This window comes from Amblyraja radiata, chromosome 13 (assembly GCF_010909765.2).
Source record: "Amblyraja radiata isolate CabotCenter1 chromosome 13, sAmbRad1.1.pri, whole genome shotgun sequence".
Lineage (NCBI taxonomy): Eukaryota > Metazoa > Chordata > Chondrichthyes > Rajiformes > Rajidae > Amblyraja > Amblyraja radiata.
Genome location: NC_045968.1, coordinates 27,903,002 through 27,926,257, shown reverse-complemented (window position 1 = coordinate 27,926,257; position 23,256 = coordinate 27,903,002). Strand labels below are relative to the sequence as shown.

General features: G+C 42.8%; 1 protein-coding gene across 2 annotated transcripts in view; it reads right to left on the bottom strand.

The window, feature by feature from the left end:
- LOC116979760 (glypican-5-like) overlaps positions 1-23,256 on the bottom strand; it is a 463,239-nt gene that overhangs the window by 281,414 nt on the left and 158,569 nt on the right. For both annotated transcript variants that reach the window (XM_033031524.1, XM_033031523.1), the window contains exon 4: positions 3,425-3,558. In XM_033031524.1, coding sequence (XP_032887415.1) covers positions 3,425-3,558 — 134 coding nt within the window. The remainder of the gene's footprint in view (positions 1-3,424; positions 3,559-23,256) is intronic.

Below are 23,256 nucleotides of genomic sequence, written 5' to 3'. Positions count from 1 at the left end.
CGAGACATTCACAAGCATTCAACTTCAGTGACAGTGCTGACAGCTAGTAAGCCAGGGAGTGTGGCTTGATGACACTTTAAAATAACACTGGGACCAGAGAATGTCACCTCTCACAGAAAGGCCTTGTACGGTATTGGAAGCGAGCAGTAGATGGCACCTAGAGAACAGATTCTGTTATGATTGAACTCTGAGGCAGATAACAGGCAACCTCAAGCAGCAATGTGCCAGTGAAAGGTATGAATCATTATTGCAGTAAATTACATTTGAAGTCCATTGCTGTTGAATAATTACTATAAGGTAAACACTCATATAATTATTGAATAATATAAGAATCACTCAGCCTAGTATGTCTCTGGTGGCTATTCAAATATTTAAAGTTTCATGGGTAGACAAAAGTGCTGGAGAAACTCAGCGGGTGCAGCAGCATCTATGGAACGAAGGAAATAGGCAATGTTTCGGGCCAAAACCCTTCTTCATTAATGGTCCTAAAGTTTTATGCCAGTTTTATCATGTATTTTGAGTTCTCACAGTGCCCCAGACAATATTCTTCCCTCAAACATTAGCAGCATGGTGATGGGCTCTAAACTAAACTAAATCAATGTGAGGAGGATTGGTGGGGTGATTTGGTGAGTTGGCAGGGGAAAATGGTCCCAGTGGAAAGAAATCTATTAAGCTAAAAAGTCAACAAATTAGGGAAGGGAAAACTAGATTGGATCAGGAAGGGACAGAGCGTAACTGACCGCACAAACATAGAAAGCTCTTAAGGAAATACAGTAATAAGCTACAAATGTGGTGCAGCAGTTCGTATTAATGTCTTGCAGCTCCAGCAAACTGGGTTAAATCCGATGCTGTCTTTGTGGAGTTTGCAAGTTATTTTTGTGTCTGAATGGGCTTCCTCTCACATCTTAAGACATTTTGGCAGGTCAACTGGTTACTACAAATTTGCCTCATGGTCAAGATAGTTGGCAGGACAAATTGAATACTGGGGAGGAGTGGAGTTGGAGGGGAGAGGGAGTTAATGAGCATATAAAAGAAAATAAATTTGAGGAAAATAAACTGTAAGAATAGGACTGATGGCAATGCTCTTAGTATAGGCTCAAGGGACTGAATGGCCTTGGAATCATAAGGAAATGTGATTCGTATGACAGACAACACAAAGGCATGTGGTAAAAATCACTCAGTCGTGCTAAAAATGGTTTAAAAAAACTGCTGTGTCTGAACTCAATGATGAACTAGCAATAAATACATGTAAGATAGGCACAACATGCTGGAGTAAATTAGCAGGACAGGCAGCATCTCTAGAGAGATGGAATGGGTGACGTTTCAGATCACCCATTCCTTCTCTCCAGAGATGCTACCTGTCCCGCTGAGTCATCCGGCATTTTGTGCCTATCTTTGGTTTAAACCATCATCTACAGTTCCTTCCTACATATATTTAATAAATGTAAGTGGATACAGTATAATTGCAGAAATACAACTGCAGTGTGACCAAGGATGGGGGCTCAATATCCAAATATATTCCATATTTTGGAGGTAGAGGAAAAATGGGAAAGATGGTGGAGTGGATTATTAGTGAGAGATGAAATCAAAGCAGTAATGAGAGAGGTTAATGGTTCCAGCTCTTCTGAATAAGGGAGAGTCTTACATCTGAACAGTAAAACAACCAAGTGGCTGTGATAATTGGGGAGCTTCATTAAAGACATGATAATGGAGAGGCAATAGCTAACATTCCCAGAATGAATGCATTGATTGTGTTATGATACATTATTTTGTGACACAATTTAACAAAAAATGTCATTCTGTCCTCAGAAAGGAGCTGGGAATTGAGCTTTCAGGAGTGGTGGGTAACAAGAGGCTAACAACAAGGATGAAAGGTCATTGGCCTGAAAAGTTGACTATTTCTCTCTCCATAGATGCTGCCTGGAGATGCAATCTCCAGCATCTTCAGCTCTTTAAATTTTCAAACATTGGTGAGAGTTGTTTATGGACCTCCACACAGTGTTGGCAATGTCAGGGGTGAGATTAAACAAGAAATTAGAGGAATCTACATTAGGACAGGTAAATTAAATTAATAATATGGTGGAGGATAAAATCCTGGAGTATGCATATGATGTTTTTTTTTTAAAACAAGTATGTGGAGGAGCTTACTAGGAACATAGTTCATCTGAGGTTGAGTACCACGCAATGAGAAGGGGTTAGTTAACAATAACTTGGTGCAGGCTCTTTTGAGGAAGAGCAACATGGCATGATATAATTCTTTCTTAAGACAGAAAGTGAAGTAGTGCAATCTGAAATGAACGTCTTAAAGCTAAATAAAGAAAACTACAGAGGCATGAGAAATGAATGAGCTGTGATAGATTGAGGGGTTTCACTGAAAGGCATGAATTGCACCGGTTATACATTCCTTTCCAATGAAAAAACACAAAAGGAAAAAGTAACCACAGCTAACAAAAGAGGCTAAGAATGAATATAAAAGTTGTCAAAGTAACAAGCCTGAGAATTAGGAACAGTTTAGAACTTGGCAAAAGTGAAATGGAAATGCAAAATTAGAATGTGAGAGTACAGTTATGAGGAAAGTGAAAGCAGACAATAAAAACATCTATAAGGAAATGGGAAAGATCACCAAAGACAAATGTACCTTAAAGTCAGAAATGGGGTAATGGCTAGTGGGGAATGAAACAGTAGAACGATTGAACAAATGCTGACTGATGCTCTCCACTGCTGCATGAAGAGGTGGGCCCCTGATGGTTCATCTCTTCGATGCTCCCTCCAGTTTTCTAGGCTGACCTTCCGATAGCACAGACACATAGCAAGAAATGATTCCATGGCTTCTTTTCATCTGCAAACTTGAGTCAATAAGCATTGGCAGCCTCGATGGCCATGGGGTGTCAGTATCAACCCTTACCTAGTGCCTACTCAGTGTCGACGAACAGGTAACTCTACAGGGAGAGGCACAGGGAAAGATTGCAGTGCAGGCATAGCCACCTATTCCTCTCCCAGCCTGTGAACAATGAAGCAATTAGAAGCTCCATACTGCAACTTTAACTGGAAGCACCAAGCTCCACATGGGCAGAATTCATTTCATCACAGCACAGTTCTACGCAAAATAGATCGCTACGTTTTACCCTTTAAAAAAAAAATAGGTCAAAGAAAAATAAGATACAATTGCACCAGGATAGTACTGTATAATGGGCTCTCTGGCTGAAACCAAGATTCCCATAGTGTGATTTCAATCATGTTTTTGGATAAGGCATTAAATGTTACCAAGACAACTCAGATTGGTTAGCAGACCCCAATCTATAACCACACTGCCCAACTAGATGAATGATCATTGGCTATTTATGTGTCCATGATGGAATATGCCAAAAGGAAATAGAAGAACTTTAATTTTAACTAGACAATACCAACATCCATCTGTCCGTACCTTCTTTTCTGGGTTAGGTTGGCGAATGGACTGACATCCTGGGGTTTGAAGCTGGCCGTGGCTGGTGTCCGTACTGTGCTTACTATTTCTGTAGCTATTGGTCGCTCCTGGGGCTGGCCACAAACTTTACTCACCTGCAACACAAAGACATACATGAGACTTAAATTGTGTTTTTGTAAACAAAGCTCAATGCATTTGCAACATGGTGTAGAACAGCAGTAGAAATATAGGTTAATTTAAACCACACATAATTACATAATTTTAATTCTTAATGCGGACATTTAACAAATATTATTTCATTCTGGATGCTAAAAATCTAAGTGCTGCTTCATTGATGAAATAATTCACTGATATAAAATGCCAAAATTAATAGGTTAACCAAATATCTAGTTTCGCCTTGGATAAATCTCTCGTCAAAAGTATTTAGGTGTCCACCGATGTGTGCTCTTAACTTCTTCTTGGCTCTTCTACATTCTCATTTAAAAATAAATGTTTTTACTATGCTTAAAGAGTGATTGTACAGAACCCAAAGAGATCAATTAGAACTCTAATCTCTCGAGTTCAAAAGAATGAGAGGCAGTGTGAATGTTTTTTAAGAGGTTGGATGCAGAGATGATGTTCTCGCCTGCCAAGGTATTCCAAACTAGGGGCCACTATCTCACAGTACGTGGGAGGAGTGCATTGAGATTAAAATGATGATTGGTAAGAGTGGCTAATTGCAGAATTCTCTATCCTAGAGGCTCAATAATTGATTACATTCAAATCAGAAATCAATAAATTTCTAGATTTTCGAAGCCTTAAGGCTGGATGTTGGTGTTGGAGAAAGATCAGTCATGATCTAGTTCAATAGCAAATTGTCTAACCCTACTTTAAGGTCTCATGTTCTACCTGTTTAGTCCGAATAAATTTCTGCTTCTTAACACTGGATGTTCGACAAATAGACTGACAATTCAAAGTGGATAGATGAACAAAATGTTTTGATGAGCTGGAGTCCAGTGCCACCAGCGCACATGTGGGGCTGTAGGAAGCAAATCTCTGGTTAACATTGGAAATATAACAGAGAACGCAGGCAGGAACAGTTCCACACATCGAGGGGATGAGGGATGGAAAACTAGGACACAAGGGATTACGAAAGGAAGTACTTTTGTCAGTCATTTAGAATGGTTGACTTTAATGTTGCTTTAGTCCTATGACAGGGCAGGATACAATTGAAGTGATTTAAACAATGCATTCCAAGAAAGTTGAGGACAAATTTCTGGAAGTGACAGCACATTCTAGCACAACATCTCCAAAGGACTCAATAGACAATAGACAATAGGTGCAGGAGCAGGCCATATGGCCCTTCGAGCCAGCACCGCCATTCAATGTGATCATGGCTGATCATCCACAATCAGTACCCTGTTCCTGCCTTATCCCCATATCCCCTGATTCGTTATTTTTAAGAGCCCTATCTAGCTCTCTCTTGAAAGCATCCAGAGAACCTGCCTCCACCACCTCTGAGGAAGACTCCAAAGGATTTAGTCATGCATTTGAAAGGGTGGAGGGGGTTAAACACTGGGTTCTTTGCTCGGTTACTCCACATCGTAAAGTCGTTGACATTACTTCTGGAAGTAGAAGACAAAATGGTTCAGAGTGAAATTGTTTTCCCAAATTATGCAACAGGCGCCTCTCCGTGCTGTTGTTTGAGATCAGCATCATGTGGAAGCCGTTAATTCTCCCAGACAGCGAGTTCTCCCAGACAGTGAACATAAAATCCTTGCAGCAGACTGTTCCCAGAGCTAAACTTGCCCAAAAACATCACACAAAACAATTGAATCAACCCAACATTCCAGGCATGGATCTGTTCCTTTTGCAGAGATTTTTGCCAAATAAAATATCAGAACAATTAAAGAGACAACATTGCTGTCTAGTCTACAGTTCCCTGGCCAAATAGCTGCAACATCCAAGGACAAGCTTACAAAGTCATTTGAACAATATGAAATCAAATGACTATTTATTAGATATTTAGATTATTTATTAGATAATTTAGACTATTTATTAGATAATACCCAAAATTACAGTAAAATACAGTAAAATATTTACTTCTTAACCACTTACGATCTAATCGGAAAATCTTTTTTATTGGGCAGGATTTGCATGATAGGAGAGGAGCTGAAATCCCAATGATCCAGCAAGTGAACGAATTGACACACCTTACAATCTGGAGTGGTGCAGGCTTATTCAATGGTCAGCTGATTTCAGGAAAGCTAAAATTAGTTCAATGTACATACAGCTACATATAGTTTATTAGCAGAACAACACAAAACATTTCCTGGAGAGAAACTAAAATTCCTGGAAATTATTCAGCAGGTCAGGAAGCAACTGATTTCTGGCCCCAGTTACTCCAGTGGAAACACATGGACATTCTTTGAGAATAGAGTTTGGTTCTGACTGCATAGCTGATGGTAAAATCTGCCAACTGTAATACGGACATGCATGAAAAATGATCACTTGGATGAGGTGAGATGCCAAATTCAACATGTTTCTGCAGGTAGATGAATAAAAGAAGACAGGGCAATGGCTTATGTGTTTGTTCTGTTCAAATAATACGACGTCTTGCATTCTTACTTTTGGAAACCTGTAGTAGTTACCTTAATACTGACTTTATGTTTCCAAGAGTGGGGTGTGGATTGGGATATTACCATGGAATAAGCCGCAGTTTGCAATTCGGAGAAAAAATAAACGACCCCATGTTGGGGACACAAGAAACGGTGGACGTTGGAATCTGAAGCAAAAAACAAGCTGCTGGAAGAACTCAGTGGGTCAAGCAGCATCTGTAGTGGGGAAGGAATTGTTAACATTTCAGGTTGAGACCCTGCATAGTATGGTCCTGATGCAGGAGCTTAAGCAGAAGCATTGACAGGTGCTGCTCAGCCTGCTGAGTTCCTCCTGCAGCTTGTCTTACACCTTGTGTTGTAATGGCCAACTACTTGCTTCTGATTGACAACACATCTTAAGAAGATCTCCATATAAATAAAACACCAGGCCTTTTACACGATTCATCTCGAAACTCCTCTGCAAAAACAGATGTACCAGCATCAAAATATCAACCATGGATCAACAGGACATGAGATGGGGAATAAGATGACTTGCAGCTTGGCACACATTATCTGATTTTTATTTTTCTTTCTTGTTATTTTATGTATTCATCTTCCATATTTAGATAGATAGATAGATAGATAGATAGATAGATAGATAGATAGATAGATAGATAGATAGATAGATAGATAGATAGATAGATAGATAGATAGATAGATAGATAGATAGATAGATAGATAGATAGATAGATAGATAGATAGATAGATAGATCGATCCTTTATTGTCATTCAGACCTTTCGGTCTGAACGAAATTATGTTGCCTGCAGTCATACACAGAATCAATAATAACAAAACATACAATAAACACAAATTAAACATCCACCACAGTGAGTTCACCAACCACATCCTCACTGTGATGGAGGCAAAGTCTTAGTCTCCGTCTCTTCCCTCCTTGTTCTCCCTCTGCGCTGAGGCGATCGATCCAGGCCGAAGATGCCGCTCTCCAGTCCAGCGGACCTCCGTGGTGATGTCGCCGCCGCCGAACATAGAAGGTGGTGATTTCAACCCATTGAGTATACACCAGTTCATGGAGCATCCCAATGCTCCCACTAAGTTTCCATGTAACCCATTCTTCCCACATTCATAACTGCCCCACAGATTCTACCACTCACTTATACACAGGGAGAACTTTACGCAGGCCAATTAGCCCAACGATCTGCGTGTCATTGGGAAGTGGGAGGAAATTGGAGCACCCTGAAGAAACCCATGCAGGGAGAACATACAAACTCCACACAGAGCACACCAATGATCAGGGTTGATTCAGGGCGGCTGGAACTGTGTGGCAACAACTTTGTACAGTCGCTCACTGAGGCATGACTGCATATCATATGGCACGGGAATGTGAATATTACAGGATTACATTTGTTCAAGCAGTTCTCAAACTCCCATGACTTTCAAACAGGGAGACTAAAGTTAACTTGATGGATATTGGTTTATGGTGAATGCAAATTGACTGTCTAGTGAAGGAGCCTATGAAGAGTGTTTACACAATTGGCAAGGCTGCAGCATAAATCATGGTGACCAGATTCATGCAAACACAGTCTGAAATGATACACAAAGCAGCGGCTTCTGAATCATATCCAAACCCATGTACAATAGAGAACTGTTCCCCATCCCTTTGAGAGAATTTTAGCACAACCAAGACATTGCATAAAGAATCCAAAAGATAGAAAGCCCTGTCAGTGAGGTTGTTCACTCACCACCATTTCCCGGGAACTTCACAAATTAATAACTAATCTTCATGATATCGTTGTGAACAGAAAGGAGAAAAGTCAAGGAGCATACAAATAAATTATCTTTGAGTATCGCTATTTTCCAATTGTAACCAATAGTTGAGAATCATCTGATCTATCTTTTCTATCTTCTGATAGAGAGACAGACATGTTGAGTGATTATTAGTGCAAGAGTGAAAAGGGGTGAGGCATTCTTTCCCTTCAACTCACTGCTGTAAGAGTCTGACCTCCCCAGAGGAGCATGGGTGAAGCTCAACAGACTTCGTACTGGAGTTGGGCGTTTCAATGCCAGTATGTAGAGATGGGGACTCTGCCAGAGCCCAGCCTGTGATTGCGGAGCAGAACAACAGACAGCCAACCATATCATCTCTGGGTGCCCATTCTACCACCCACCAAATGGAGCTCAGGACCTGGCAGACATTGACGCAGAGACAACAACATGGCTGCTCAACACCCGGCTTGAGATTAACTATTCCTTTGGTTTATGTTTCATGCGCAAGAAGAAGAAGACTGGCTGTAAAATACCTTAATGCCCCTGTCCCACTTAGGAAACCTGAACAAAACCTCTGGAGACTTTGCGCCCCACCCAAGGTTTCCGTGCGGTTCCCAGAGGTTGCAGGTGGTTGCCGGAGGTTGCAGGTAGTGGAAGCAGGTAGGGAGACTGACAAAAACTTCTGGGAACCGCACGGAAACCTTGGGTGGGGCGCAAAGTCTCCAGAGGTTCCCGTTCAGGTATCCTAAATGGGACAGGGGCATTAGGTTATCTTTATCGAGGTTTGGCGAGGGTGGGGATAGGAGGTCTTGCTATGACAACATCAGCACAGGGACTATATTTGAATACATTTGTAACTTAGCCTGCGCCCTTTATTTGTTGGCGACTCTTGCATACTTGTACTGGATGCAAACAAAGAATCTCACTGCACCAATGCAACGTGACAATGCAGTATCAATCAATCAAGTATGTAGCAGCAGAGATGGCGTCCAAAATTTCAACTTCTTGAAAGCAGTTTCATATATTCTTCCTGTATTTCCTCAGCAATTTGATTAAAGGAGGTTACTCCAAGCTTGAAGAATGTTCTCACAATCTTTTCTTGTTCAGCCCAAGATAAATACAACGCAACTATAAATCATCTTAGCCAGGTCTCATCTTAATGCCTTGCGTTTTTGCCAGCCAAGACCACAAAGCTCCACTCTTCAAATCCAATATTAACTTCACCAATGTAAAACTCTTCAAACATTTTCAAGGCTGCTTATTTCCCCACATTATGCAATTGTCGTCACTGCTTGCAATGTTTCCAATGTGAACCCTGGTCAAAACAACAGGATTACCTCCTGAAGGAGGAGGGGTTCTTCAGAAGTTCCTTACAGCACCAATACCCATAAGGAACTTGCAGATGCCTTGTGGAATAGCTCACTCTCTGGCTTCAGGGATTTCTACCCCAGGGGGCTCCGATTCTAGTGATGAGCATGGAAAAGGGAGGCAGTAGAGGAAATTATTAAATTAGTAGATGGTGGGGTGGGTGCTGGCTTCTATAGGAGTTGATTTGAACATTGCATTTGAACTGATAGTCCCTGAGAGCTGGGGTTGCCAATTAGAAAGGGTCAAACCAGCAAGGTAGAATGAATGCGAGGTTCAGAGCACCGGTCAGCATGAGATGGTTACAATTTTCACATCTTATTCAACCTCAATTCAATCATTGTTTAGAACTCAAAACTGCTCAAATGGAAGATACCATATAATGAGAGACATATCTAGGGCCAAACCAAGCTACAATTGAGGTGGGTGGGGAGGAAACAGGCGGTCAAGGGTTCATGTTCCACTCAAGTCTATAACCAATGGAGGAAACAGAAAGGTCACTGAACTGAATTGTTAATTTTCGCTGCATAGATGCTGCCTCGCCCACTGAGTTTCTCCAGCATTTTTGTCTACCTTCGATTTTTCCAGCAACTGCAGTTCATTCTTAAACGACTAATCACTAATATACCATTGTTAATTTTGTTTATCTTTACAGATGCAGCCTCACTTGATGAGCATTTCCAACTTTTGTTGATTTTATTTAAGATACAGGGGAGTAGAATATTGCTAACCTAATGGAGACATTAATGCACAATCTAATCACCAAAGGTAGACAAAAATGCTGGAGAAACTCAGCGGGTGAGGCAGCATCTATGCAGCGAAGGAATAGGCAAAGTTTCGGGTCGAGACCCTTCTTCTCGAGTCGAGATCCGTTTCTGCTGATCCATCTGAAGAAGGGTCTCGACCCGAAACGTCGCCTATTCCATCACTCCATAGATGCTACCTCACCCACTGAGTTTCTTCAGCATTTTTGTCTACCTTCGATTTTTCCAGCAACTGCAGTTCTTTCTTAAACAACTAATCACCAATGTACCTTTGCAAAGTGATAATTGATGAGAAGGGAACAAAAGATGGAGGAAAAGGGGGTTTAATAGCCTTGTATCAGAAGAAAGACATTTGTTAAAATCATGGAGTCACACAGCCCAGAAACAAGCATTTCGACCCATTGAGTGGACACCATACTTCAACCACCCATTTACACGTCCCATTTTATATTGTTTTCACATCCCCAATAAACTCAATGCCCCCTCCTCCCCATCACCTCCACTAAAGATTCTAGCACTCACCTACACATTAGGGACAATTGACAGTGACCAAAGAACCCATTCAACTCCACATCTTTAAGATGTTGGAGGAAGCCAGGGCACCCGGGAGAAACCCACATGGTTACAGGGAGAATGTGCAAACTCCACACAGACAGCACCAGTGATCAGGATTGAACCAGGGTCATTGGAGCTGTGAGGCAGCGGTTCTACTAGCTGCACCACTGTACCAAATCAAATGCCCCACAACCAACTCTGAACTTCAAATATTTGCAGTAGGGAAAAACGTGTGGTCCTGAAGAGCTGCTTGTAATAACTTCCCCTCTTGTTGCAGAATGTGCTGACTCATAAAGACCGGGCTCTTCTGAGCTCTCAGATTCTTTGCATACAGACCAGAACAGAAAGTGAAGTCTGGTTTTTAGATTTATGAAGAGCATTGTCTGTCAAATGCTAACACAGTCCTCACCCATTTTGCTCAACATGCATTCCAGCAATGCTGGTGAACGGTGAGAATGATTTATTGATTTTCCACGTCTATTAGGTCAAGGATTTCTGAAGCTAATTGGAGCAACCTAACAGCTGCCTTGGGTGACCAAGTGTTAACCTTAAGATTTTGCTCGCACTACCGTCTAAAATAATATTAGTGCAGTTGGAACGAGTGTGATCGTATCTTCGTGGAAAACAGATTATTTTTTTTGTTTTCTTCAACTGACATCTCATGGGATTATGCTGAAAGTTCTTTTAAATTAAAACTAAAGTTGAACCAGCTGTGGAACAATTGGTATTTTGCAGTGGCTGCAGCTCAGCTCTGGGACTCAGTCTTGCTTCAATGGTTTGATTTGCAAAATTAATTTGTCCAAGGGAGAAGTAAATGCGAGGCATGTGCTGCTTGTGGATTGGATCCGAGATGGAGATTGAGAGGAAAATTAAAAAAAATATTGCAGATGTAGGAAATCTGAAATAAAAACAGAAAATATGTGGAACACTCAACAGGTCAAACCGCATTGATGGGAAGAGAAACAGTTAATGGTCTGGGACCCTTCATAACAATTGGGAAAGCTAGAAATAAGTAATTTAGGTAGCAGTAAAGATGGGGGAAAGAGGGATGGGCGGGATAAAGGGGATATCTCCCAGAGGGGGAGACTGGATGATCTAAGAGGCAACTGAAGTCAGATTAATCTTCTTGATTGATATTATGTCATGCTAATGGTGGGGATAAGGGAAAAAATAAAGATTTTTTAAAGCCAAAATAAAGATAACTAAAGCTAAAATTCAGGTAGGCCAATGTTCATACAGATAGAAGAAAAGAGTGAGGTTTCTAAAGTTAGAGAATTCAACGTTAAGTCCTACAGGCTGGCATGTGCCCAGATAGAAGATGTGATGTTGAGCATGAAGCTGCCAGGTTTAGTTCCTGGTCTTTGCTGATATTGTGAACATCACCCGCTCGGCTTATAATTTTTGTAAACCAGCATCTGCAGTTCCTTGTGTCTCATTAATTGTTGGCTATTGGGTTTGGGAATCTGGGGAAATAGAAGTAAAGGATTGGAGACCCTGGGATAGAAACCACTCTAGGCCGAGGGAATGGACCATCCCCGCTATCTCACGTCCAGCAGAACCTATTGGAAAACACAAATCGCTGCTGAGATACAGTGAGGTATCCCAAGGCTGAATGGCCACCATCCTCCAAAATGAGGACAGACCAGGGTAAAATAGGCAACTGAGATTTGGGATTGTGAAATCAGAACTGAATAAAATATTCAGATTATCCAGCAGACGTGAAATGGTGATGCTCCAGTGGACGGTTTCTATTTCCATTCTACACAATTAAGGAATTAAATGCCCCCAATGTGTTTCCACATTTTACATCGTTATCTACAGCACGGTGGCGCAGCGATAGAGTTACTGCCTTACGGCACCAGAGACACGGGTTCGATCCTGAATACGGATGCTGTCTGTACAGAATTTGTACATTCTTCCCATGACCTGCATGGGTTTTCTCCAGGTGCTCCAGTTTCCTCTCACACTCCAAAGACATGCAGGTTTCTAGGTTAATTGGCTTTGGTAAAATTGTAATATGTCCCTAGTATGTGTAGGATATTGTTAGTGTGCAGGCATCGCTGGTTGGCGAAGGGCATGTTTCCATGCTATCTCTAAACTAAACTAAACTACTTGGCTGAACTTTGCACAACTACATGGAAATACAACTACGAGAAATAATCGTTTCGCCGAATACCTCCGCTCGGTCCGCATTAACCAACCTGATCTCCCGGTGGCTCAGCACTTCAACTCCCCCGCCCATTCCAAATCTGACCTCTCTGTCCAGTGCGTCCTCCATGGCCAGACTGAGCAGCACCGGAAATTGGAGGAGCAGCACCTCATATCGGGCAGTCTGCACCCTAGCGGCATAAACAGTGAATTCTCCAATTTCCGGTAGCCCTTGCTGTCTGCTCCCCTTCTCAGCTCTCCCTCAGCCCTCAGGCTCCTCCTCTTCCTTTCTCCTTTCTTCTCCCCGCCCGCCCCCCCCACACATCAGTCTGAAGAAGGGTTTTGGCCCGAAACGCTGCCTATTTCCTTCGCTCCATAGATGCTGCTGCACCCGCTGAGTTTCTCCAGCATTTTTGTCTACCTTCGATTTTCCAGCATCTGCAGTTCCTTCTTAAACACTCTGGCCATGGAGGAGACACTCAGAGACACGGGTTTGATCCTGAATACGGATGCTGTCTGTACAGAATTTGTACATTCCTTCATCCCAGCTACACTTGAATGGTATAAGAGAAAACACCACTCGGAACCCACAGCCATGGTTACCTCAAGTTAACTGGAATGCAACCTGCATGAACTAATTTATCAGGCATGGTCTTGCTCATGCTTCTTGTAGAGTACTATGTTATTTTGAGAAAGAATTTCCTGTTCTTGGTGACTACACAACTGTTAGGCCTGGAATTTAATCAACACCATGAAGGTTAGACTTATCAGTCACAGCGTGCAACTGAACAGGTCACGCACGAACAAACATTTGCAAGTTGCACAGGTTGGTAGCGAAGAAGAAATCTCAAGAATCATAAGAAAATGAGGAAAGTTTGTAACATGACCAACTTAAATACCATACTGGGAAAGGATTATAGGAAAATTAGGCTCTCAGTAGAGGTAATTTAAAGGTCACATTAGAAAAGGCCTGTGTAGTAATTAGAGTAAGAAAGTGCTTAGACTGCAAGTTAGTTTGAACAAAGATATCTATGTATGGGAATTGCAATGTAGGACTATTCACAGGATATGCAAGGTATGATAAGAACGGAAAAGCAGGCCCACAAAGGAGGAGTTGTTGTCTACAAGGATGGAGGAGTTGCAGTCAGACTGGTCCCATATAAATCAATAACTAGCAGTCACAATCCCTAATTAAGAACAGGATCTTGAAGATTTATCGTGAAACTGTAGAATCTGTATAATTATAGCAACATGAATTGTATAAAATTTAGTAAGAATTTTGGGACTGCAGATTTGTAATACTGAAATAAGGCTAAAATAAATAACTTGTTTGAGAAACTCGCCCCTGCTTGCTTGAGATTTTATTTCTGGACTGTCCCAATCTGAGCCATGAGGGCAGCTGGGTCCCATATGATAGGCAGATTCAGGGTGCAGGCCAAACCCACAATCATTCAAACACAGGCCCGTATATGAAGCTTTTCAAACAGGGGGGTGGTATGACAGGATTACAAAAAAAATGTGTGAAATAAGTCCCTTATGGCTGGGGTCCAGGGCCCGCTTAAGGGCCCTGGAAGCTTTGGGTGCTCTCTGCTGCATTCTGAGCCTTATTTTGGAGCATTTTTGCACCAAATTATGACCAATATTTCAGAAATAATTTTGGTTGAGTCAAGAGGAATGAGTGGGTGGAATGGGATGATTGGTGTCATTGTTGTGGACATTTAAAAAAATCAAGAATTGAAGTTGTAATTTTAATAATTAAGTTGTACTGTTGTAAATTGTTATGTAAAATGTTATAAAGGAGCATGCAAAAACTGCAAATAAAATACTATACGTTTTTGCAGTAAAGACAACCTTTCTTTCAAAAAGGTTTTATGTGTTGATTTGATTGCCAGCTACTGTTAGACTGTGTTAGTGTGTGCAGTGCATCTTTAATTGTCCTCCTGACCTAACAACTTCACATCACAACAATATCAACAATATCAACATGGAATAGTGATGTGAATACAACATTTAGTTTGACTTCAATTTCCATCATGAAAATTGAAGTCAAACTAAGTGGTACATTTACATTACTATGATCACATTCAAACTAACCTATTTTACTGTCATACTATTATAACAAATTCTAGTGTCATGATGACAAATCACGTTTTGAATTATCAAACACAATGTGATTGTCAATAATTGCAGAGCTGCGAAGTCTCAATGAGCATTTCCGTATTTTGATGGCTGAAAACCAGTATTTTGTAGGGGAAATTGGTATTTCCCACATAAATGCAATAGAACGTACTACACAGAAACTGGATTTTTGAAAATCAGTATTTTGCATGCAACCTCATGTATTCTCAAATATCAGTATGGAATACTGAAAATCAGTACCACTGAATTGTGACACCATTTTTGAAATGTGAATTTATAATTCTTGATTTTGATTCAATAACATATAAAAATATATAATAACATAATATATAAAATTCACAATTCATCATATAGCTTAACAAACAATCAAACATGTTGGCATGATGCTGCATAATCATTCAGGTGCTCCTGGTAAATGTCACATAAAGGTGAGTAGAATGGGAAGTACAATTTAAAAAAAATCACTCAGTGTTACTATTGTTGAGCCATGCTGACTAGCATGACTGGAATGAGTTCTTAGTTCACTGTCACTCAGCACTCAGCATGCTGGCATGATGCTGCAAGATCATTCAGGTGCTCCTGATTGTATATTGCCATTTACCACTACCTCTTCTAATGCAAGGGCATTCGTTGCCCTAAGCCTATATGCCAGACATCATTTACGCGTCACGACGCACGGCGCGCGTGTCGTGACAATTACATGATGCGTGAATTGGGCGCATTACGGGCGCATGATGTGCCATGACATAGGCAGTGACGTGCGGCCGTGCGTGGCGTTGCAGGATTTTGTGATGTACAAAATCTTTGCGCGCCATCTGCGTAACGCGCAAATGACGGCCAAGTGGGACAGGCCCTTAAGATGTCGAGTGAGATTGTGCCCACTGTAAGCATGCCGCCCGAGGCGAGCGTCTCTCTGCCGCTCAGGCTCCGGACCAAAGGTCCCAGCTACCTCCGCAGTCAAATGGAGGAGGACAGGCGGGGTAGGCAGAGTGCCGTGGAGAAACTGGCTGCCGACATGGCCAAGTACGTGAAGAACCAGACGGCGAGGGGGTGCAAAGTGGAGCCCAATGGTTTGGGCAGCTCTACCTCCGAGGAAGGCAGCAGCAGCAGCAGCAGCAGGGCCAGCAGCAATACAAAGATTTACCTGGTCTCCGGCAGCCCCTAACAGAGCGGGCAGCTGGGGCTCCCGCCTGATATCGTGTGTTGCTCCAGCTCCAAGAGGCAGCTCAAGCCCGACTCGCTGGCCATGTACTGGTAGAAGTGCGAGTTCGTGTGGGGAGCGGCGGCCACCAGCAGTGCCCGCAGTTTCAAGGGCAGTGGCAGCCTGGTCCGGTGGCTGCTGTCCTGGCTCTAGTGGCCGGGGCGACAAGCAGCAGGGGCTGGCAACGGGAGCAGCAACGTCGGAAGGGGGAGAATTAGCAGAGGGTACAGAGGCTGCAGCACCCCAGGGTGCACAAGTAACCACACCAGCAGCACCCCAGGAAGCACCAGTCGCCACGCCAGCAGCATCTCAGGGTGCACAAGTAACCACACCAACAGCTCCCCGAGAAGCAGCAGCAGGTCGCCCCAAGGAGCTGCTCAAGCGACGGGTTGTTGAAGGCGGATTGTGGCACTCTCACTCCGACCTCAGCTGCCGCTTCTCCCGAACCTGTTCGGGCTTGGACAGTTTCTTCGAGCACTGCAGACTCGAGCCCGAGGTGCTCAAGAACTTGGCCAGGGAGAAGATTGCCGCCGACGCCGCCTTGAACTGTGGGTCCCCATCCTACCCCTTCCAACGTCCACAATCAGTTGCCTGGTTTTGCTGGTGTTGAGGGTCAGGTTATCGTGCTGGCACCATTTGGTCAGTCGGTCGATCTCTCTTCTATACTGCGACTCATCCCCATCAGTGATATGTCCCACAACAATGGTGTCGTCAGCGAAATTGATGATGGTGTTCGCACTATGACCGTCTACGCAGTCATGAGTATAGAGTTAGTACAGCAGAGTACATTTAGTTCAGAGATGCAGTGCCCTTCGGCCCACCGAGTCCGCACCGACCAGCGATCCCGCACACACTATCCCACACACGCTAGGGACAATTTATACTTATACCAAGCCTATTAACCTAGAGTTAGGGTTCGAGCTAGGGTTAGGGTTAGGGTTACGGTTAGAGTTTCCTCCCGCTCTCCAAAGGCGCACAGGTTTGTACAAATTGTCCCTAGCGTGTGTGGGATAGTGTGCGGGGGATCGCTGGTCGCAGGCTGGGTCCATAAATGGGGGGCATCGGGGAAAGTGGAGGGGGGGGGTGGAGAATGGGAGCAGGGAGGGAGAGGGGGAGAAGGGGGTGTGAGGGTAGTGGGGGAGTGGGGGAGTGGAGAAGGGGGAGAAGAGTGTAGCGGGGAGAGGGGAGGAAGTGGGGGAAGGGAAGAAGGGGGGGAGAGGGGAGGGGAGAGGGGAGGGGAGGGGGGGATGGAGAAGGAGGGATGTGGAGGGAGGGGGGAAGAGGGCAGTGGAGGGTAGAGGGGAGTTCAGTCTACACTCATGGAATCCATCCCTGTGAAAAGTTAGAGACGATGATTGGATCTGGAAGCAGACCAATACATCTGTAAATAAAACTGTACGACTCAGACATCTTTTCACTTGCAGAATTGATTTTATTGTATTAATTTTAATATATTAATGTTTAAAATCCATGCATTGAAGGAAGGATATTTTACTGCCTATCTGTGGTCTCCAACCCTAACCCTAGCCGTATCCCTAACCCTGATCATAACCCTAACCAAGTGTCACCCGCAGGACAGCATATGTCAGCGTGTTTGTCGTACAACTTGACGGTTTTACGGGCGTCAGTCACTGATGTTCGCAGTGACCGAAAAAAATCGCAAAGTGGGACAGGCCCTTGAGATGCACCAGACTCGGAGAGTGAGCCGTCCCGGCACAGCAGCAGCGATAGCGGCAACAAGCCGCTCCGGGGGAAGAACAAGCACCCACCCTGTGCCCTCTCGGCCATCGAGCGCAACGCCAGGGTCATCCAGTGGCTGTACGTCTGCAAGAGGGCCAAGGAGCCCAAAGACAAAGCTCCGTCTGTCCTAGTGCAGAATAAAAATATATTGCGCACCAATTTTTTTTTTACTCTGGATTTTTTAAAAACTCTGGATAAAAAGCGGGGTGCGACCGCACCCATCGAAACCCCCACCCCCCCCCCCCCCCCCTCCCTTCAGACGGCCATGAAACATTAGCATGCAAAATAAATCAGTTAAGTTGATATTGGTGGAAACACATCCAGGTGTGAATGCAGAGAATTGGAGGAAAGAGTTACCTGGGGATGGGTGGGAGAGTTGAGGAAAGTGAATCAGGATGGGCTGCAGTGTTAAGGAGGCTCCGGTCATCAGTCGAGGGCAGTGCAAGTATGAGGATGATAATTGGCAGCTGGAGGTGGATGGGGGAGACGGTGGTCTTGAGAGGATGTTAGGATCCCAAGATTAGTGGATGGAAGGTTGCTTAGATAGAGGTGTTAGTGGTTGAGTTAGGCACGGTTCAGATTCAGTGCCGGTTGACAATTACCCTTTTGGGGAAGGCTTTCCAACATGAATCAAAATGCCAGGAACGGCCCTCGGCATCTATCTTTAGAACACAGTAGGAGTAGGCCATTTGGCCCTTCACGTCTGCTCCTCCATTCAAAAAAGAACTTAGTTGATCTTCCATCTCAGTGTCACTTTCCTCCACAAACTGTAAATTTGCTCTAACCAAAAAGCTATCTTGAAAATACCTAATGAGGGAGCCTCCCCAGGCCTCAGGTGGAGAATTCCATGGATTTGCTTCCTTCTGGATAAAAACATTTATTCTCATCTCTATTGTGAATGGCGGACCCCTTGTTTTGAGACTCTGGCTCCTGATTCTCAATATCCAATCCAGAGGAAATATAATTCCTGCATCAATCCTGCCAAGCCACATAAGAATTGTCTCCATTACAATTAGATAATCTCTTTCTTCTCAACATGTGCAAATGACAAGACTGAACTACTTGGAACCATCTTCAGCCAGACAAGATAATCCAGCACTGTATATTTATTGGTCTCGACCAGTCTCCAGCCAATTGAATTCACTATATCAGAAAATAACTGTTCTGTACAACAAGGTCTTGAGGCCCAATGATTTTTGAGGAATGATATATGCTCCAAAACATGCTACTCCTCCAACCAAGCAAGATTAATATTTAATCAACGCTTGGAACTTTTTCCATGTATGTCCAGTCACAGAATAATCTAATCCATCTAATTACCTCCAAACCAATTTACTTCAAATCATCACCATTTAATCTCAATCATCTGCCAATTTGTCTTTATCAATAAGAAATTCCCAATAACTTGCATTCATATGTATCTCTAGGGGTTCTGCATGAAGCAAGTAGTTCCTGATCTTGTTACAGTTTACTATAGACTTTACTTTATATTTAAGAGATACAATTTACAATTTTACCAAAGCCAATTAACCTACAAACCTGTGCGTCTTTGGAGTGTGGGAGAAAACCGGAGCACCCAGAAAAAACCCATGCGGTCACAGGGAGAACGTACAAACTCCATACAGACAGTGCCTGTAATCAGGATCAATCCCGGGTCTCGGGCGCTGTAAGGCTGCAAATCTACAGCTGCGCCATCGTGCCGCATAGTTTAAGTCCAAGGAGGCTGAGAACGCATTCTTGCGGGGCACCAGTGTCGAAGTTTGTCGTAGTGGATGATTTGTCACCTATCCTCACTGATGCCAGCAATTACTGTTTTTTTTATGTCAGATTTTCAGCATCTTGCTGATTTTTCAAGTACAGCAGGAGTGTATGGTATGTGGAGTCCTGCAGTTCGAGAAGGAAGGCCAGAACCTGCTGAAAATGATATGGGAAATGGTTGTAATTGATGGCGTTGCCATTGGCACCCACATCCACAATGTGAATAAAAACATACTGAAAATGAGGGAATCAGGAGAGAAATCAGGAAATGTTTGTTCCGATATAGGGAAGTGGAAATCTGTAACATTCATCCCCAAGAGACTGGGAATGTTAGGACAATTAGGGCTTTCAAGACCAAGATCAATAGATTCTTGTTAGGTAAGTGTATCAAAGGATATGGATAATGTTGCCAACTCTGAATGGCAACATTCCTGGGGATGTGATCATGTGACAGTCCAACCACATGACCTCTACAAATGTTACTGTGTTTACTGTACAAAGTTTGGCTCCGCTGTAGCTTAATAATTTTCCTCATGGTTTTGTGCCAACAACTGTTCTGTGCCAAGTTTCAGAATCAGAAGACCTCCATAGCAGAAGAGGGGAAACCAGGTGAAGGATAGAGAACAGAGCAGGGGGAAGGGTAAGTTGAAGACCCAAGGTTGGTAGATGAAAGAAAGCAGACCGAAGGAAGTAGCTGGTGTACTGTGTCCAGGAAACTTGTGATACCTAGCTGCTGTTGCTCATCGATAGTAAATACCAAAGCTCATTTCATCAAACATTTGACCCCAGTTCCATGTCCATCTTCATCCTTACCTTTTCATATGGACTCCTTTCCTATTTCACTGACCCTAGACTCCCATCTCTAGTCATTTGCTGTTCTCCTAGTTTCTCTCTCCCCCAAAGCCATGATTCCCATTGTCCATCTCTGATTTTGACCCTGAACCACCATTCACAATCATTCCTGCAGCCCCGTGTCTATCTTCTGGACCCTCCAGATTTCATCTTCCCTAAGGCCTTCTCTCCTTTATTCCAATTTCCTCCATCTCTCATGATCCCCATTTCCTTCTCCCCAATAACCATAATTTCTATCTCTGTCTCAATCCTCCAGTTCTTCCCCCAGTTCTCAATCTAAATGTCATCAGCCATGATTCATTGGAAAGCAAATCCAAGTCAAGGAAAGGCAAGAAAGTGGTGCAACGTCATCATTAATGCTTGGTCTTGGCTCAGCTCATGAAATATTTCAGTAGCCTTTCCGACAATATACAAGACCTCCATATTCACTTCCATTGGAAGGACAATATAAACACCTGATGAATCATAATTTTTAATTGAACATATACGGTTCAATTTTTTACCCAGATGGAAAATATAAAAGTAACTCTCTCTGATTCACTTCTTACAAAATACAAGCTGCCAGCCTGTGCATCATGTTTACTTAAATTGCGAACAGCAAGCATCCTATTAGAGGAAGCAAAAAAAAACAGACTAAACAGATTGCATGAATCACCCGACAGTTATATGTGTTTCTCACTACACCGTTGCTTTAAAAATTGACTCTCTTGTTAGTTAAGATATTGCAGATTTTTTTTCATATTAAAACTTTACAGATGTGTTCACAGCAAACTCAGGAATAAAATGGATTATAACCTATTCTAAAAAAACAGACATTTTGAGAGGGGAGGCAAGTGCGACTGTCTTTGGCATCGAAGTGGTCTTCAATTGCTTGTGCCATCCAGGGATGCTGTAAATAATCTAGAGATAAAGTCTACAGGGCATCCAGACAAAATCGTACCTCACATGAAGGAAGATGGTCGTGGCTACTGAAAGTCAACAATTCCAGCCCCAGAACATTACCAAAGCAGTTCCTCAGGCAGAGGAAACCTTGTTAACTTGCTGCATCAATGACCTTTCTTCCTTTGCAGGATTAGAGGTGGGGATGTTCACTGATGATTGCACTGTGTTCAATTGTATTTGCGATCCCTCTGCAAATTCTATTTGTGGTCACTCAGCAGCCCTTGCCTGAATACAGAAACATCTGGGCAACATTCAGGCTGGAGCTGATGTGGCAAATTCATTCACGATACAATAATCTCAGAAAAAGACTGTTTCCAACTTTATCACCTATCATTGGCATTCAGTAGCATTGGACTTGCCGAGTTCCCTGCCATCAGCACCTGAAGATCAACAGTGGCCAGGAATTCAATAGCACCAGCCATGTAAATGCTAAGGTTACAAGATCAGGTCAAGAGCCTGAGTGAACTGCAGTGAGTCAGGATTGTGATGGAATAATCTCCACTTGCTAGGACAAGTGCAGCACCAACAACTTTCAAAGCTCAACACCACACAGGATAATGCAGACACTGGCATCTAATCCCTCACCTGAAACATTTGTACAGCCCACTAATCAGCACATCGTGGATGAAACATGTAAGCTGCCATTACATACCTAGCCCACTCCAGATATCACCTCTATAATCTGTGATCTCTCTCACCAACTATAAAGGAGCAGGCACATGGGAACACCACAACCTTCAGGACTCCAGATATCTCTGAGAATTTGATAGTTGGAACAGATGACAGATTTCGGGGAGACTTGTTTAGTTTAGTTTAATTTAGTTTCCAAATAGATCTCCCAATCCACCTCCTTGTGACCCTTGCACATTTTTTATTAGCATTTCCTCTCCAGTGGCAACACTATATTCTGCACTCTGTTTATTTTCTCGTTGTATTACATCGTGTACTTGTGTATGGTTAGATTGTACCATTGTACCGTGTAGATTGTAAATATGATATGATGTGCTTGGATAGCACATAATTCAACGTTTTTTTAACTGTATTTTGCTCCATGTGACAATAATAAAACCAATGCTCAAGGTTCAGTTCTCGGACACTGCTCTTCAGAAGTCCAATCTCCATAAACTTGCCAATATGTGTGCTTTGCCTCCAAGCCAATACTTAATAAAAAATGCTTCCATTTCTCATACTTAAATTGTCATGTTCAGAAATTTTCCATCTGGCAAAATCTTTATGGGTTTCCTAGTGCAATTTTTGTTTGTGAGATGTTCCTTATTATCTTATTTTATCTTTTTAACTTTGAATATTGTCAGAATACTGCCTGATAACAGTGGGGAAGCAGCTGTTACTGATTCTGGTGCTATGTGCTTTCAAACGTTTGTGCCTTCTGCCTGTCATTAGAGGGGGTGAGATAGTGGAGGAATGCTAGCCTCTGTGTTGGACTGGACTGTGTCCACTCTACACTCTAATTTCCTGCGGTCTTGGGCAGAGCAATAGGCAACCAAGTTGGAATGCATCAAGAGAAGCTCACTCTATTTCAACCAAAGTGCTGGAAAAGAAGGAAAATGCCCCTGGGAAAGAGAAATTGTCTCTTCAAGATAGTTTCCCGGTATTCACCTTGATTTTTAATCAGGCAATAGGTAAAATAACTTGGACAATAGATCATGCTCCTTCGGACTAACAGAGATAACTTCTTTGTTCTCCCGTCACCAGTTACTTGTTTCTCTCTTTCCCAGTTCTGATTTTAAATGTCCCAGACTTGAAACGTTAACCGTTTCTCTCTCCACATATGCTGCCTGACTTAGTGGATGCTTTTGCATTTTCTCCAGATTTCCAGCATTTACTTTCTTAAGATTTCATAATAGGATTTTCTCTGTTTGCATTGCTGGGTAAGGAAAAGGCAGCTGTATAAGAACGCCAGTGCCTTGGAGAAACAATGAAATGCTACATTGATAATTATTCTGGTGGTTTGCTCAACAGGACTATTTACACAGAACTTTTCCTGA